At 40.9% G+C, this 18381-nt stretch overlaps 1 protein-coding gene across 1 annotated transcript in view; it reads right to left on the reverse strand.

Moving 5' to 3' along the window:
• The window catches only part of LOC131495881 (uncharacterized), a 199036-nt gene that overhangs the window by 47229 nt on the left and 133426 nt on the right, over positions 1-18381 (reverse strand). The window contains exon 24 of the mRNA XM_058701054.1: positions 15333-15369. Within this exon, the coding sequence (XP_058557037.1) occupies positions 15333-15369 (37 nt within the window). The remainder of the gene's footprint in view (positions 1-15332; positions 15370-18381) is intronic.

The following is an 18381-nucleotide window of genomic DNA, read 5'->3' on the forward strand; positions in this document are numbered from 1 at the left end:
ACAGTCAGAAGGCCATGTCACAGAATACCTTTCCTGGAATCTCTTTTCTTGGTATTGGCCTTGAAAATTCCTACATCCCTATAGATCCATTTGAAGAAAGGTTTAAAAGGAATAGATGAAATCATGATGTCAGAAATTGTGAAACAAGCAACAACCTTATTTTACTCCGAAAAAAAAAAAGAGTGAGAGAGAGAGAGAGAGAGAGAGAGCGAGAGCGAATCCTGGTGATTGCCCCTATGTTCTACCATATAAAAGTTCTCTGAAATATGAAAAATCAGTTAATTTTCTCCAACTAACTAGGACTTAGTTCATTTTTCTGGCAGATAGGAATCAAAGAAGTACCAGGGATCATTCTACAACAATCAGAACTATCAGACAGAATATGAAAGCATACTACTGATTATAGTGTTTTTTTGTTTCTTTTCCTTAATTTCCTAGAACATTAAAAATATGGGGCGCCTGGGTGGCGCAGTCAGTTAAGCGTCCGACTTCAGCCAGGTCACGATCTCGCGGTCCGTGAGTTCGAGCCCCGCGTCAGGCTCTGGGCTGATGGCTCGGAGCCTGGAGCCTGTTTCCGATTCTGTGTCTCCCTCTCTCTGACCCTCCCCCATTCATGCTCTGTCTCTCTCTGTCCCAAAAATAAATAAAAAACGTTGAAAAAAAACCATAGTTCACCTATTAAAGGCAGTTATTGGCAAAATAATCAAAAGTCACAAATACGGCATCCAAAATGTCAGATGAGTTATCCTGATGTCTCCCTATCTGACCCTCCTTCCAATTCTCTTATTTTGCCCTAATTGATTCTACCGTATGAAGTACCCCCATTTTATATGGCATTAATGTATATACACTTATCGCTGACTACAGATGCTTATGTTCATCCATGGTAGTTAGGACATATCTCTGCATCATCAGCTAGGTCAGTCCTTAATGTCTTGCCAACAGTGAGGATAACAGTAAGAGTGGGAACACTAGGGGATACGACTCTGACAAATTCTGGTACGAGAAGCTCACCTGATAGTGTTGCTGCATTTCAAATAGTCTGCTCTTCCCTTTAAAGAACTAGTGTATTTTACCACCTTCCAGTAGAAACACAATACACACCGGCTTACTTTCCTTCATTTACTCCCTGTAGTCTCGGCCATTCACATCATTCCCTCTTTGGCTCTTCTCTTCTTTCCTGAGGTTCCTTAGGCCTTCCAGTATCTTGAAAGGGAACTAGTCATTTAGCTCCTTTGTTGGCACTCTCAATTTAATCTGTTGCTGGCACCACATACGATATGCAACTTATCTCCTTTTCACATCTCTTTCTCTTTCCTATGCACTTAACAGGCCGTTTTCTTTACATATTAGAATATATCAGTATTCCTGTTTTAAATCAACATTCTGTCAAATGACCTTTGCATAAAATACAGTACTTACCTTCTACTTGTCCACTTAATATACTTTGCCCTTTCTGATCCACAGCTCCAGAGGAATGAGGAACATATTTGTTGGGCTTCTCAGACATACTCTGTTAAAAGTAGCATCGGTAATGAGTTGCGTGAAGACTTCATAAGCCTTTTCCAAGAAAATATCTGAATTTATGATTTTAATAACAATCAGACTTACAAATAAGAAAGACGTATTGAACACCAAAACCTTTAAATACCAAACCTCATATATGCTCTCTTGATTCAGCGTACCATTGAATCTTCATTTGGCTATTGACTCTCTAAACGGATCATGGAAGGCCAGAATAAGTACTTTCAAAGGCAGAAGCCTGACTTGTGTGCAGATTTCAAAAAGGAACTAACAAAACACCTTCCTTTGCATTCCTGACCAAAATAAAAGGACATTTGAAATAAGTTTTGAAACAAATTCTTTAAAAGTGTACTTGCTATAAATGAAAACTCCTTCTAATAAAATGGCAGACATTTGTTTCAGTGTCAATTCATACCTCACATGATCAGAAACTTTGGAGTATATCATGTTGAGTATCAACAAAACACTGTTGTAGCTGCTGCTTCGTTTAGGTAAACAAAGGCTTGACCTTTTTCTGGACGAAAGAAGGGTTGGATCGAATGGCAAAGTTGTAAGAAAAACTTTTCTTAAAATCATGGTGAACTAGTAGCAAAAAAATGTAGATATAGGTATGGGACTCTTCAGATTGTGTAGTAAGCATTCAAACGGCAAGTATAAGAACATTTATGTCTCAGTCACCTGAAATGTGCCAAGCACTCATTTCACTATGCACCTTTTCTGTTTTACACACAACCATAATAATGATTGTGATGATGGAGTGGGTCTTCCCACTTCTTGGTCACTCTAAGTAAGACATTGGAGTAAAATGATGATCCGTGGTCCTCTCTGTCCAGAATGTCCCTCGCCACGGTCTACACGACTGGTCCTTCTCATCTTTCACTTGGCACCTTTTGCCACCCTCAGATCTTTTCTGACTACCAAAATTCCCACTCCCACTCTCATCGTCATCCTCACTGCAAATGCCCCCAATATTCTCTCAACTAACATTGTCCATTTCCTATCGATGAAGCCTTTATAGTCACTTATAATGGATTGCTGTCGACTTACTTTTCTGCTCCAGCCACAACAACCTAAACCCTCCCCTTGTACACTCAGTAGCTAACTGCTTGGCACATACTCAGTATACAAGGACCAATTAATTAAGGTCAAAACATTTACACTAATCTCACTGAGTAGATCTCAAAAGTACCAAATCACTATACTGTTGACCCTTGAACAAAGCAAGGGTTACGGGCTCTGATGGCCATGCACTCGAAAATCCACAAATATCTTTTGAAACCTCAAAACCAAATCAAAAAAACCCAAAATTACTACTGAATTTCCTACTTTAAAAGCAATCACACTTAAAAATCAAAAAGTATATATGTATTGAAAACCAGAACATTAAAGCAGAAGGGCTTGTATATGCTCTCTAGGTCTCATCTACCTTTTCGGCCTCATTTGGCCATTGACTCTGTAAACTGAGCATGGAAAGTCAGGGTTAGGATAACGGAATGCTGAGCTTACCAACAATATACACAGTCGATTAATGCATGTTTTCCCTGTTATATGTATTACATACTGTATTCTTACACTATAAACTAAAGAAAAGGTTACTAAGAAAATCATAAAAAAGGGGTGCTGGGTGGCACTGTCGGTTCAGGGTCAGGCTCTTGACTTTGGCTCAGGTCATGACCTGAGTTCAACGCTGGCAGTGTGGAGCCTGATGAAGATTCTCTCTCTGCCCCCGCTTCCCTACTCACGTGCTCTGTCTTCTCTCTCTCTCACAAAACAAATAATTAAAGAAAAGAAAAACACGACGAAAAAGAAATTCATAAGGAAGAGAAAATATGTTTACAGGATGGTACTGTATTTATTGAAAAAAATCTGTACGTATGTGGACTCCCACAGTCCAAACCCATCTTGTTCAAGGGTCAAATGTATACCTATATGACGTCTCCACTAAGAGTTTACTGGAACTTATTATAGCCCCAAATGAGAAAATCAAAAACGCATTCTAACTTTGCCATTCTTTTCTGGACACTAGGGCCATTTTATTGGCCTTCGAACACCTTCCCATTGAAAACAAGCATTCTTGGGGGGCTTGGGTGACTTAGTCGATTAGGCACCCAACTTTGAAATTGCGAAAAGGAAAGTAAAAGGTGGAGGGAGGAGTTAAGATGGCAGGGGAGGGGATCAGAATTTCCCTTGTCCCTCAAACACAGCAGTATTGAGGCCACAACACTTGGAATACCAGGAATACAGGCTGCAGAGGGACAGAAAAATCTCCACAGGTGCAAAGTGAAAGCTTGGCGGGACAGAAGGGTGTGTATGCGAATTGGGAGAAATAAAATGGGTAGCACAGGCATGGAGTGGGGGAAGCCCTTTGGTGGAGAAACGAAAGGAAGGTAGAGGGAGAGGCTGTGGGAAGTGCATTTGGATATGAGAAAGCCTGTCCGGACCACAGACCAAGGAGAGATCCAGAGGACCAGTTTCTACTTTGCAAAGCAGCCTTAGAGGCTAAAAAACAGGATTTTCAAGGTTGCCAGACTTTCTCTAGACCAGAGCTACCACCTCCCATGCCTGGTGGGGAGGGAGCCGCCCCTAGGCTTGGTAGCAATCTCAGGGCTACACTGGGAGAGAACACCTTGAGATTGGTGGAAAGGGGATGTATTGCCCTGCCCAAGGGAAAAAGACCGTGCAGGCACGAGCCAGAGGCCCTCTGTCCACTGGGCAGAGTGGCGCAACTCCACTACCAGGTCCGAGCAAAGCAGGATCCTACAGGGTTTTGAATCCCAGCTCAGTGCTCAGGTGGCGCAGGGGACTGTGCAACAAGGCAAGCCGGCTCCCCAGGCTATTCCGTGAGGATAGCCTAAACAGTGAGTTTTGAGACACCTCGTGTGGGCAGGAGAGATTGGGGTGTCGCCATTTCTCTCCCCATGACCAACATCGTGGGGCTTCAGGGAATGGACAGTGAGCCTCCGTGGAGGCAGGCCCATTACACCGAACCCTGGCTCTCTGTGCCTCGTAACTGCTTCTCTGTAGGAGTGAGACAGACACTGATGGGACCACACAGCCCCTCCTCTGGACCAGCACAGCCACCAGTCCCAGGCACCAATAGACAACACTCCTCCGGGTTTCTATCTTTGTTTGTTTGTTTGTTTGTTTTCATTTGAGTTATTCTTTTGTCTCTCCTTTTCTTTTTTAATGTTTATTTCTTTATTTTGAGAGAGAGAGTGAGTGATCAAGCAGAAGAGATGCAGAGAGAGGGAGAGAGAGAATCCGAGCAGGATCCATGCTCTCACTGCAGAACCTGATGGGGGTTTTGATCCCACCAACAGCGACAACATAACGTGAGCCAAATTCAAGAGTCGGACGCTTCAGCTAGTGAGCCACCCAGGCGCCCATCTTTTCTTTCCTTTGCTTTCCCTTTCTTCTAAAAGAGCACCTTTTTACTCTTTCTACTCTGCTCTTACCTCTTCTCCCTTTGGAAACCGCCTAGGAGTCTCGAGTTGACGTGGGTCAAAACCAATTATATATCTACATATATCTATATATCTTAATATATACCTATATATCTATATTTAGAGATATATATAGATATATAGATATATCTATAGATAGATAGATAGATATAGATAGATATATTTTTTTACTTTGTTCCTCTGTTCTGGTTCTTTGTTTGTTTGATTGTGCATTTTCTCTATACTCTTCTAGATCTCCTTCTTCATTTTCCTCCCTCTCTTTCTGGATTAAGCCCTATAGCTCCTTTGAGTCACTGCTTGGTCTTTTTTTCCATTCCAGTCAGTTCTCTTTTTGTTTGGGCTAATGATTCTTCACCACCTTCTTCTCCTTGTTTCCAGGATTACTTCAACAAACAAATCAAAGCCCATCAGGTGGAAGGCCCAAACCGCCACTCCAAGTAGCGAGAACAGCAGCCAAAGACGCACCGAAAGAGTGCACACAACACACTCCAAAACACATTTGTTCAACTGCCAGGCCCTGGACAGTATAGGAGCTCTTTTTAATATAGTAGTACTCGCAGGTGTGGGACAGAGAACAAGCTATTCAAACACATAAAGGGCAGGAATCTAGCCAAAACGACGAAATCGAAGAATTCTGCTCAAAAAAAATTCCGGGAAGAAAGGACAGCCAGAGAAGTGCTCAAAAGAGACAGAAACAATATATGTGAGCACATTTTAGGAATGACACTCATAAGATGCATAGTTGCGCTTGAAACCACGCATAGAAGACAGCAGACAAACTACTGCTTCAGAGATCAAGGACCTAAGGAATCGTCACCATGAACGCTGAAAATGAAATGGTGTCAAGGAGATACAAAGTAAACTAGATGCAGTGACAGCAAGGATGGGAGAAGCAGCAGACAGAATCGGTGAAACAGAAGATACAATTGTGGACAAAGATGAAGCAGGGAAAGGAAAGGAAGGAAATGACTAGATCGTGAGGCAGGAACTAGAGACCTACGTGATTCGGTGAGATGAAATATTAGCCACATCCTAGGAGACCCAGAAGAAGAAGAGTGAGAGAAAGGGGCAGAAGGTTCGTTTGAACAACGTATAGCTGAGAGCTTCCCTCATCTGGGGAAGGAAACGGGCATCCAAGTCCTGGCGGCACAGAGAATTCCTTTCCAAATCAACAAACCCAGGTCAACACCACGACATGCCATAGCGAAACTGGAAAATTACAAAGATAAGGAGAGGATTCTGAAAGCAGCTAGGGACAAACGGGTCTTATTCGCCAAGGGAAGACACATAAGGATGGCAGCAGGCCTGTCCAAAGAAACTTGGCAGGGCAGAAGGGACGGGTAGCAAACGGTCAGTGTGCTGAATGGGAACATATGTGGCGAAGAATCCCTTCCCCAGCAAGGCTGACATTTAGAATAGAAGGAGAGAGAAAGGCTTTCCCAGACAAACAAAACCTAATGGAGATCATGACCACTAAACCAGCCCTGCAGTAGATCCTAAGGGGCGAGTCTGTGAGTGGAAAGCAGCAGAGACTACAAAGAACCAGAGGCCTCACCAAAAGCATGAAACCTTCAGATAACACAATGGCACTAAATCCATATCTTTAACTAATCACTCTGAATGTCAATGGACTCAATGCCCCAATCAAAAGACACAGGGAATCAGAATGGACAAAACACAAAACAAAACCAAACAACAAGATCCATCTATATGTTGTCAGCAAGACACTGATGTTAGACCCCAGGACACCTCCAGATTCAAAGTGAAGCTATGGGGAACCACCTATCATGTTACCAGAAGTCAAAAGAAAGCTGGAGTCACCACACTTCCACCAGAAAGACTAGATTTTAAACCAGAGACTGTAGTAACAGATTCAGAAGGGCATTGGATCATAATTAAGGGGTCTATCCATCAAGAGGAGCTAACAATTGCAAATGTTTATGGCCCCAAAGTGAAACGCCCACACATATGTATCGATTAATCACAAACATGATTAAGTGTATACATACAAATACCATGATTGTAGACGACGTTAAGACTCCACTCATGGCAACAGGCGGGTCGTCAAGGCAGAAAATCAGTAAGGACACACAGATCCAATGTGTCATTGGACCAGATGTATTCAGATATACATAGATATATATTGGCCTAATATATACATTTATATACATGGATATCAACACCGATATATTAAGATCTTTTCATCCAACAGCGGTAGAATGCACATTCTTCTTAAGTGCACATAGAACATTCTCCAATGTCTCCAAGTGACATCCTGGGTCACAAAACAGCCCTCCACAAATATAAAAGGACGGAGATCATACCTTGCATATTTTCAGATCACAGCAATGAGCACTTGCTCATTCTTTCTCTCTCCCTCCCTTTCCAAGAGAAATACAAACATTACAAAAACATTTAGCTCAGCTCCTTCCAAGAAAGAGAAAAACAAGAATAAAAAACCTTGTGGGGCAATGAGTCCTGGATGGAAACCACACACAGACAGTAGAATTCCATAACCAATATGTTGACAATGGAGTTGACAGAAAGTGATGTACTAAAAGAACAGACACTAAAGAAATCGTTTCTGCAAGGACAAATTAGGGTAGGGGTAAACCATTAAAAAAGAGCCTGGTGTGGGGAACACGTATGTGGCACAGTCAGTTCAGCATCCACCTTCAGCTCATGAGTCATGATCTCACGGTTTGTGGATTTCAGCCCCACGTTGAGCTCTGTGTTGACAGCTCGGAGCCTGCAGCCTGCTTTGGATTCTGTGTCTGCCCCTAACCCGCTTGCACTCTGTGTCTCTCTCTGTCTCAAAAATAAATAAACATTAAAAAAAATTTTAAAAAATACCGTAAAAAGCATGGAGGTTGAAGAGGGAAAAAGGAAAAAAAAAATTACACGTGACCAATCAATCAAGCATGAGCTTAAGACAAAAAAGAAAAGGAAAAATGTGAGCAAAGGGAGGTAAGTGGAAACAACATACATTTTTCAACAGGTACATAAGTAGGATTGGGAATATACTATGAACAATAGTCTCTTTTAAACCTTTTAAAGATATATGTCTCTCTATATGTGTGTGTGTGTATATATATATATATACACACACATATTTATACATTTATACATATAAATATATATATTTATATATATATGTGTGTGTGTATGTGTATATATATATGTATATATATGTATGTATATATGTATATGTATATACATATATATGTGTATGTATATATATATACACATACACATTTATACATATATAAATATATATATTTATATATATGTGTGTGTATATGTGTATATATATATGTGTGTGTGTATATATATATATGTGTTTGTGTGTGTGTTATATAAGTGTAAATGTATATGTGTATATATGTGTATATTTTATATATCTCTATCTATATCTATCTATATCTATATCTATCTATCTATCTATACAATATTTACGTAAAAGAGAGGCTTTGATTCACAGTATATCCATAATAATACTGACTCTTATCACTCTACAGTTATCTGGTTATAAATACTGTAATGAAGATTTAAAAATTTTTCAGTATAAATAAATTGTTCAATTCCTGGCATCTTTCGCTTCTGAAGAGCTAGAGATTATTACTAGACTAAGAAAAGAACAGAAAAAGAGAGGTTCCTAACAAGTCAACATTCACTATGGAGAACGAATTGGGAATGAGAATTCTAGGAAGAAATGGGAACCCCCAAAGGATGTATGTAATGGGACACAGATGGGGTTAAACAAACAAAGGCTGAGGACTTTTTCTCTGCAATTCTAAGCTCACAATGGGAGGATACTAAAAATAGACTGTAACCTTCTTTCTTATGTAACTCCTGATTTCCTCAATAGAATTCATTTGCGTGTATACATGTTAAACACTAAAACGGAATATAAACTGAAGCCTGACTTTCTAAATTCACATATTTAATTGTGATATATCATGCGTATTTTGTTACTTTTCAAACTCCATTCTACGGAATTCCATTTCCCTACTCATTTATTCACATTCAAAAACCATGGCATTGCTTCTTCCAAGCAAGACTTTATTCTAGCAGCTCCAGGAGTCAAACAAGTGTGTTTCCTAACCTCCAGGAGCTTATCAAGATTTAGGGGCTTTGAAATGAATACTGAAATAAATATCACATGTCTGAAACTTTAAATTTTAGAATCGGACACAAGGACTAGGAGGAGATAGTTTTCAAAGCTACAGTATGAAACATTTCTGAAATTAGAAATTTGACAACTTGGCTATGAAGAGCCTCTGCTCATAGAGCTACTCTTTTCAGCAAAATACGTATTCTTCGGGGAGATGCACCGTTTTACCTTACTCTTCATGGAGTTATTTCAAAACTACAGGGGAACACCTTTGTAAGGTAAATATTGAGAAATAATGTAAACACCTAAATTTCTACATTTTCTAATATGATTTTAGTCTAAATGTAGAACAAAGGATAGAGCCAAAGGAAAATCCTGTATCTCACCAAAATTAAACTTGCCCAGGGCGGGGGGCAACCTACAATAGATACTTGGACCCAATCAGGTTTCATTTAGGCATGAGTATTATCAGTCATGTTACTATCACAGTAAGAATCCTTATCCTTAAGCAATGTCGTATTGCCTCCATTATGGGAAAGCTTTTCCCAATATAATTTGAGGTCATTATATATTTTCCAGCCCATTCTTTTATCAGCCTCCACCTGTAGGATTTACCAAAGTACAACAAAACAAAACAAAACAAAACATTCAACGCGTCATGTATCTGTAAAGTGGTTTGTTCTTGCTAACTTTCCATGACACACATAAAATGATGATACACAGGCTCCTCTTAAATTTTCAGAGTGAATAAGGGAGAAAACTCAATTCAGAGCAGGAAAGTGAGTTTCACAGGAAGATACTTTACCTTGGTACCAAAATCTAAGTCTTGGCTAGCTGATGTAGACCATGAATCATCAGGAACAGGTGTGTCGGAAAGCCTTTAGAGCAAAAAAATACAACAAAAACTTGTTCATTCATTTAAAAACAACATTTAGAAAAGTTAAGGGAAAGGTCAAGTATCTGTTTATTCCACGAAGTTTCTTGGTATCATTAAAAGTTGTCCTCTGGTGTTGTCATTAAGTTTTATTTTAATTCCAGTAATAGTAACATCCAGAGTTATATTAGTTTAAGTTGTACAATATAGTGATTCACCAACTCCATACTCACCCTGTGCTCATAATGACAAGGGCACTCTTTTCATCCCCATCATCTCTTTCATCCCTCCCACCACTCACCTCCTCTCCGCAACCATCCGTTCCTTCTCTGCAGTTAAGGCCTATTTCTTGGTTTGTCTCCCCTTTTGTTTCCTCCCTTTGCTCGTTTGTTGTTTCTTAAGTGCTACATGAGTAAAATCATATGGCATTTGTCTTTCCCTGACTTTGCTTACCATACTACCCTCAGGCTCCATCCAGGTGATTGCAAATGGCAAGATTTCATTGTTTTATGATTGACTAATATTACAGTGTGTGTGTGTGTGTGTGTGTGTTTGTATGGATATACATATACACACACACATACATTCATATAGGGCTTCTTCTTCGTTCACTCATCTGTCAATGGACGCTTGCGCTGGCTGTTGGAAATAATGCCGCAATAAACACAGGAGTGCGTGTGTCCCGTGGAATTCATGTTTTTGTATTCTCTTGGGTAGTATCCAGTAGTGCAATTACTGGATCATAGGAGAGTTCTGTTTTTAATTTTTTGAGGAACCTGCATACTGTTTTCCACAGGGGCCGCACCCATTTGCATTTCCACCAACGGTGCAAGAGGTTTCCTTTGTCTCCACATCCTCGCAAACACTTGCTTCTTGTGGCTTGGAGTGTAGCCATTCTGACAGGTGTGACGTGGTATCTCGTTGTAGTTTGGGGGAGCATCTTTTCATGTGTCTGTTGACCATCTGTATGTTGTCTTTGGAAAAGTGTCTGGTGATGTCTACTGCTCATTTGTAAACTGGGCTTTTTTGGAGGGGGGTGATGTTGACATGTATCATTTTTTTAGACATTGTGGATACTAACCCTTTACTGGATTTGCAAAACATTTCCAAATTTGTTCTCCCATTCCAGAGGTTGCCTTTCAGTTTTGACGGTTTCCTTCCCTGTGCAAAAGCTTCGTAGGTTGGTATAGTCCCCATACTTTATTCTTGCTTTATTTCCCTTGGCTCAAGAGGCATAACTAGTAAAATGTGGCTACAGCCAAAGTCAGAGAAATGACGGCCTGCGCTCTATTCAAGGATTTTTTATGGTTTCAGGTCTCACACTTAGGTTTTTAATTCATTTTCAGTTTCTTTGTGTGTATGGTACAGAAATTGGTCCAGGGTCATTCTTTGGCATGTGACTTGTCCAGTTTTCCCGACACCATTTGGTGAAGAGACTGCCTTTTCCGCACTGGATAGTCTTTCCTGTTTGTGGAAGATGAACTGACCATACACTGGTGAATTTATGTCTGGGTTTGCGGTTCTAGTCCACTGAGCTATGAGGCTATTTTGTACGCCAGTACCTACCATACTCTTTGGATTACTACAGCTTTGGAATACAACTTGAAAGCTGAGATTGTGATACCTCCAGGTTTCTTCGTTTTCAATATTGCTTTGGCCATTCAAGGTCTTTTGTGGTTCTATACAACGTTTAGGATTGTTTGTCTAGCTCTGTGCCAAATGCTGTTGGTATGTTGACAGGGATTGCATGACATCTGTCGATGGCTTTGGGTAGTGTAGACACTTTAAAAAATATGTATTCTTCCCATCTGTGAGCATCGGATGTCTTTCTCTTTCTTTCCGTCACCTTCAATTCCTTTCATCAGTGTTTTACGGTTTCCCGAGTACAGGCCTTTCACAATTTGGACCCTGTTTTAAAAAAGCTTTTGGTTCTCTATTTTGCCTCGACCTCTCCTAACCTGTGAAATCTCCAGGAAAGACCCAGTCTCAGTTTCCATAACCAAATGTGACAGGCAGGGAATGCTCTGAAATGGTTGAAAATTAAATGTATAAACGTTACCACAATGACGTCTCACCTCACATCTGTCAGAATGGCTCAGTTTCAACACACAGGAAACAACAAGGGTTGCTCAGGGTGTGGAGAAAAAACAACCCTTGTGCACCGGTCATGGGATGTAAATTGGTATTGCCACAGTGAAAGCCAGTATGGAGGGGCCTCAACAAATTAAAAACACACATCCCATAGGATCCAGTGGTTCCACTACTGGGTATTTATTTACCCAAGGGAAATGGAAATACTAATTTGAAAAGATATATGCACCCCTATCTTTATTATAGCTTTATTTACAATAGACAAGATATGGAAGCAACCCAAGTGTCCACCAATACATGAAGAGACCACACACACACAAGCACATACACACACACACACGCAGACACACACACACACACACAAACACAATGAAATATTACGCAGCTATAAAAGAGAATGAGATCTTGCCATCTGCCACATGATGGATATACCTAGATGGTTTGAGGCTAAGTGAAATAAGTCAGACAGAATAAGACAAATCCTATATGATTTCACTTCTGTGTAGAATGTAAAAAGGGGAATAAATGAACAAACCAGAGCAAAAGCAGAAACAGTCCAATAAATGCAGAGATTTGACTCTTGCCAGAAGGGAGGGGAGGTGGGGGGATGGACAAAATGGGTGAAGGGGAGAGGGAAGTTCAGGGTTCCAGTTATAGAATGAATAAATCACAAGGCTCAAAGGTACAGCATAGGGAATCTTGTCAGTGGTATCGTAATAGCATCATACATTGACAGATGGGAGCTATGCTTATGGCGATCACGGTGAAACATCCAGAGTTGTTGCATCACATATTACCTTGTGTGTCAGGTAGATCTCCGTTTAAGGAAATATATCAAAGTTTAGGTTTCTATGTTATGAGTGGTAGGACTAACTAGAGATTGAAAGATTCAAAGTTCCCAAGGCCAACTTTGTTCCCACAATGGTCTTGCCTTATTTAGGTCCATAATAACTAGCAAGACATTCCAAGCCTTCAGGGGCATTCAGCTACCAAGGAGGGAGACTGTGATCAAATGGTCCTGGTGGTTGTGCCTCTATTTCTCTATACGCTGCCTGAATATTTTCTTCCCTATCAGCTCCCACTGCTACATCACTCTTCGGCACGGTTCTGTGGCATTCCCCAACCTTTCAATCTTTAGCCTATGAAGCCATACACTCCTACAACAAGGATGGGCTCCAATGACCGAGGGTAGGAGCCATGTCCTGCTCCCGGAGAACAAGCGAATTGGGAGTCTCAGTCATCCACACAGTCACCTCAACATAGGCATGTTATCACCGATCCAGATGAAGCTCCCTTACTGATTTGACAAGTCAGTCCTACCCCTGCCCAGCACTACAAGTACATGGGAAGGGCATCACAGATTGAGGAAAAGAGGTGGAGTGAGGAGACTGCTTGCCTTGGGCCATACATCTCTGATGCTCGGAATCTCCACCACCCACCCCCAATCCCTTGAGAGGATCTAAGCCATCCTCCCTCAGTTGGGGTGGAAGTAGGGGATATCTTATTTCTATTTGCTGTAAACAGACTCTTCCCAGCAGCTCAAATGATCTTTAATCTCTCTCATCAGAAAATCTGAGGTATGCTCGCACCTTCAATGAAACCAACACACACAAAAGCAGAAACCTGGTCACCACCCTCTTGAACACTCTATTTGAATATGCCTTTCTAAACAACTCCCCGAATCCTGGGTCCTTCATTCCAGTCATTCACCTTTATCTCACTTGGCATAAACCCCCATATTCTGACATCTTTTCTCAAGCTCTTATTCCTAAACAACTCAGTGTTGTTCTCCTTGAAACCTGGTCTCCTCTGCTAATTCGATTCTTACCCTCCTTCATTGTATTCATTAGACCCCTCCCCAGCTTTCTATTATTAAAACAGTTGCCTGCGAGATGAAGACAAAAAAGAAGGAAGAAAGGAAAGAAAGAAAGAAAACCAGAATTTAAATCTCATTTCTGTCACTTATCATATCCAAATAGGTCACTTCAATCTCTTTTGAGTTTCAAATTCTCCATGGAAACAACCATTGGGCAAGGAGGTGAAACATAGGTTGACGTACCAGAGGGTGTTTTGAGGAATCAACCTCTGAGGTTCCCTAAATCTTGAGACTCTAAGTGCTTTTGAAATGGCCTCTGGAAAAATGGAGAGTCCTTAGCTGGCAGAAGTGGGAAAATTATTGGAAAAAAAAAAAGAAATACCAAGGAAACCAGAGAAGAAAGTCAAAAGGAAAAAACAGTACAAAAAAGTCACGGGGGAAAAAAAAACTCCAAAAAAACCCAAAAAGCTTCCTAGAACTAGACAAGGGTACTAGCCCAAAGGGAAACCAGCCGGGGAACTTAGGCAACAGAGAATCATATAGCAATATCCTCGAAATAGAGGCTGAATTTAATTAATGTAACATGGTCTACAACTAGATATCCTTCCCTTACAGAAAACTCATTTGTCTCAAGAAGAGGGGATACCACTACATCTAAGGAGCTGCCTGACGACATCTTGCTTATTATGTAAAAGCCTTGACACCATGGCCATAGCTGACATCCACCCTAAAATCTCGGACAGTAAAAACAAGGGACTAGTTACCACTGCACTAATGACTTTTGTTAGCGCTAGTGGTCAAATATATGAGGCCAAATGCTTGGACTAATCTGGGTTCTTAAGAAAACCCTAAATTAGGGTTGCGACACCATTACCTTTGACATTCTGAGCTGATCTGCCCTAGGATCTGTACCTTCATCTCAGTGCTGCTGAGGAACCAGAGAATGGATGTGGAAGCTTCACGGGCTGATGGGCAAAGCCCAACGGCTACCCATTAACTATGGAATCATGGTCGAGTCTTCAACCTCCCTGAACCACAGTTGCGAAAGTAATAAAAAGTAGGCTACAATAACACAGCTACTTTGCAAAGCTATACAATGACTATATACCTGAACAGATGTTACGCATAGGATATAGTGTCTAGTCCAGGGTAGAACACGCAACAACTGCTTTTGTTCTCTGCGTTCCCTTAGGAGACACATAATTTTCTGTTCACTCATTCCATTTCCTCTCCTTTCATTATCCGTTTCATTTCATTTCATTCCTTTATACTTTGAGAGTGAGTGCACACAGAAATCGGGAAAGATATCCCAAGGAGGCTGTCAGCGCAAAACCCGACGTGGGGCTTGAACTCACAAACCTGAGTTGAAATCAAGAGTCACACCTTAACCGACTGAGCCACCCGGGTACCCCAGCAAATGTCATTTTTACAAATCCATAAAAATCCTACCTGGTTATAGAGTCTTCCTCAGCCTTCTCATCTGATCCTAAAGTAGAAAGCAAAATACATGTTAAATCAACAATCGAAAAATAGAGGAAATTACAAGTGTACGGCTTGTGATTTGTTGAAAAGTATTGCTTTGGGACCACAGCAGGAAACCACACTACACTGAATGGTAATTATACCATTCGTAGGCTTAAAGCACTAAGAAATCTTACTTTCTCCTCTATATTGACCAAAAGCAAGAATGGGTTTTATCAGAATTTGACAGCTACAGGTGAACTGATGTTTACAATGGCCATCACTGACCGACTCTATGGCACTGGAGGAAACTGGTATCGTTAGGAGAATGATTATCATGAGCTGACAATGTCAGACTGAAACTAGCATGATTTTTCTGGACTTCCACTACTAGAGGAGTTGAGAGTACCTTTAGTTTGCTGTAACACGGCAGAACTTCCCCAGCTCTTCAGCAGACACTCTTCAGTTTTAGGAGGAAACACCCCCTCACAAAGTGTGCTCTATAGCTATTGTACTTTGCAGCATGGCCAAACCATAGCAAGCAGACGCTCCCTGGCCTTATTTCCAATGGCAAGGTAAGAAGGAAAGATTTGGCATTCCAGTTTGATAAAAGTTCTAACCTCTTGAGACTGTCTCCTTCCATTGCTAGAGAGTCTATCTAGACCCACCGCACATCACAGAGGAGGAGGATCCCAATGTGAGTGCTGTGTAGTGGTTCATGATGTCATTTTTCTCAACTCTCCCCATTAGGTGACACACATGGAGAGAAATCATACTTTCTTTCATGGAAGGCAGAGGTCATCAGATCCTCTACTGATGAGCAACTAAACAAAACAAAGGGCAAGGAATATCTTGAACGCCTACATTCAATTACCAGGATATTCTCACTTTCTGAACATTCAAAGACATCCACTCTATGATTCTAACTATAGGACACGTGGAAAGAGCAAGGCTATGGAGCTAAGGGTTGGCGTGAATGGAGGGAGAAACGGGCACGGCACAGAGGACTTTTAAGGCAGTGGAACTCTTTCACACGATACCACAAAGGTGGATTCACATCATTACACATTTGTTAAAACTCATAGAATGTATAACACCAAGGCTGAAAGTTAATGCAAATTAGAGACTTGGTCTCAAAACGAAGAGTTTGTGTCCATAGAAAATGCACCACTGTTGTCAGGGTGCCTGGGTGGCTCAGTTGGTTCAGCGTCCAACTCTGGATGTGAGCTCAGGTCATGATCTCACCGTTCATGGGATCAAGTCCTGCATCAGGCTCTGTGCTGACAGCACAGGATTCTTTCCCCCCTCTCCCTCTGCCCCTTGGCTGCTCACACGCATGCATGCTCTCTCACTCAAAACTAAACCAAGGAACTGAAATAAAAAATTCCTACTAAAAATGGACCACTGTCGTGCAAGATGTTAACAACAGGGGAGGCTAGGCGTGTACGGGAGCATGGTATGGTATATGCAGACTCTCTGTACTTCCTATTATATTTTGCTGTGAACTTAAAACTGATGTAAAACATCAGGCTTATTAAATGTATGAAACAACAAAAACAACAAAATATGGTTTCCATTGAAGCTACTCTTAGCATATACCAACTCATGATACAGTCACCTTGAACATTAAAATAGAGATCAAAGTAACACAATAGGGGTACTGTCTCCCATTTGGAAGTGTATGAAAATGCATACACAAAACACAAAAATACAACGGTTATTTGTATACTTAGGCAACAAAACAATTGATGAATATGATCCAAAATCTTATACCTATAAACAGGGGTTCAGCACCATAGGAATCAAACCTGGGTTTTCCATATAATTACGAGATTTTCATTCTAATTTTAAATCAAAAATCATTATGTTGATCATACGTAAGAATCATAATGAAAGCTTAATCACATAAAAAAAAGATTATAATGACCTCATATTGCCCTAGTAATTTTTATACAAATACCTACTTCATATGGATGATGAAACTGAAACCAGTACCATGGTAGCCATCATGCTCCATGCTAGCAAAACAAAATTTGAAGACACCACCAAAAATGACGTCAGGGCTATAATTCCTATGCAGAACAGATTTCATCCAGCAGGCCAAAGATGGCTACCCTCAGAACATCCTACTTGAATGACTGGCCCTTGGTGGTTCCCTGGGATCTTGGATTTCAGGAGGGTTCCCACCATTCCCTAGCTGGTTAAGAGTGGTTCACTGTGCCTAAGTGCTGGTACAAGCAATGTCCTTAAGGCTGTACACTTGATTTCCTTGGTGGAAACCTGGAATTTGGGGACATGCTAAGGAGAAGATGCCTATGTGATTAGCATTTGATGAAAACCTCGGGCACTGAGTATCCATAAGCCTCGTACTGGCAGACAACATTTCACTTGTGCTGTCCTAATTTCATGCTGGAGGAATTTAGCACATCCTGCTAACTCCATAGAGAAAGGATTCCTGGAAGCCTGCGCTTGCTTTCCTCTGGCCTTCACCCCATACACCATTGCTCGGTGCTCATTGGCCTTTCTAGCCTGTCCCCATACCAAGCCACACGCATGACTACAACTATATGCTGAGTCCTGTGAGCTCTTCTAGTGAATAATCAAATCTGGGTGTCATTGGGATGCCTCTAACACAACTGCATTATATGCAATTTTATTATTTCGGTTGATGTCTTTCACGTGGTTACAGTCAGAAGGTTATGTCACAGAATACCTTTCCTGGAATCTCTTTTCTTGGTATTTGCCTTGAAAATTCCTACATCCCTATTTATCCATTTGAAGAAAGGTTTAAAAGGAATAGATGAAATCATGATGTCAGAAAGTGTGAAACAAGCAACAATCTTATTTTACTCTGAAAAAAAAAACAAACAGAGGGAGAGAGCAAATCCTGGTGATTGCCCCTATGTTCTACCATATAAAAGTTCTCTGAAATATGAAAAATCAGTTAATTTTCTCCAACTACCTAGGACTTAGTTCATTTTTCTGGCAGGTAGGAATCAAAGAAGTAACAGGGATCATTCTACAACAATCAGAACTG

Source organism: Neofelis nebulosa, chromosome 15 (assembly GCF_028018385.1).
Source record: "Neofelis nebulosa isolate mNeoNeb1 chromosome 15, mNeoNeb1.pri, whole genome shotgun sequence".
Taxonomy (NCBI): domain Eukaryota; kingdom Metazoa; phylum Chordata; class Mammalia; order Carnivora; family Felidae; genus Neofelis; species Neofelis nebulosa.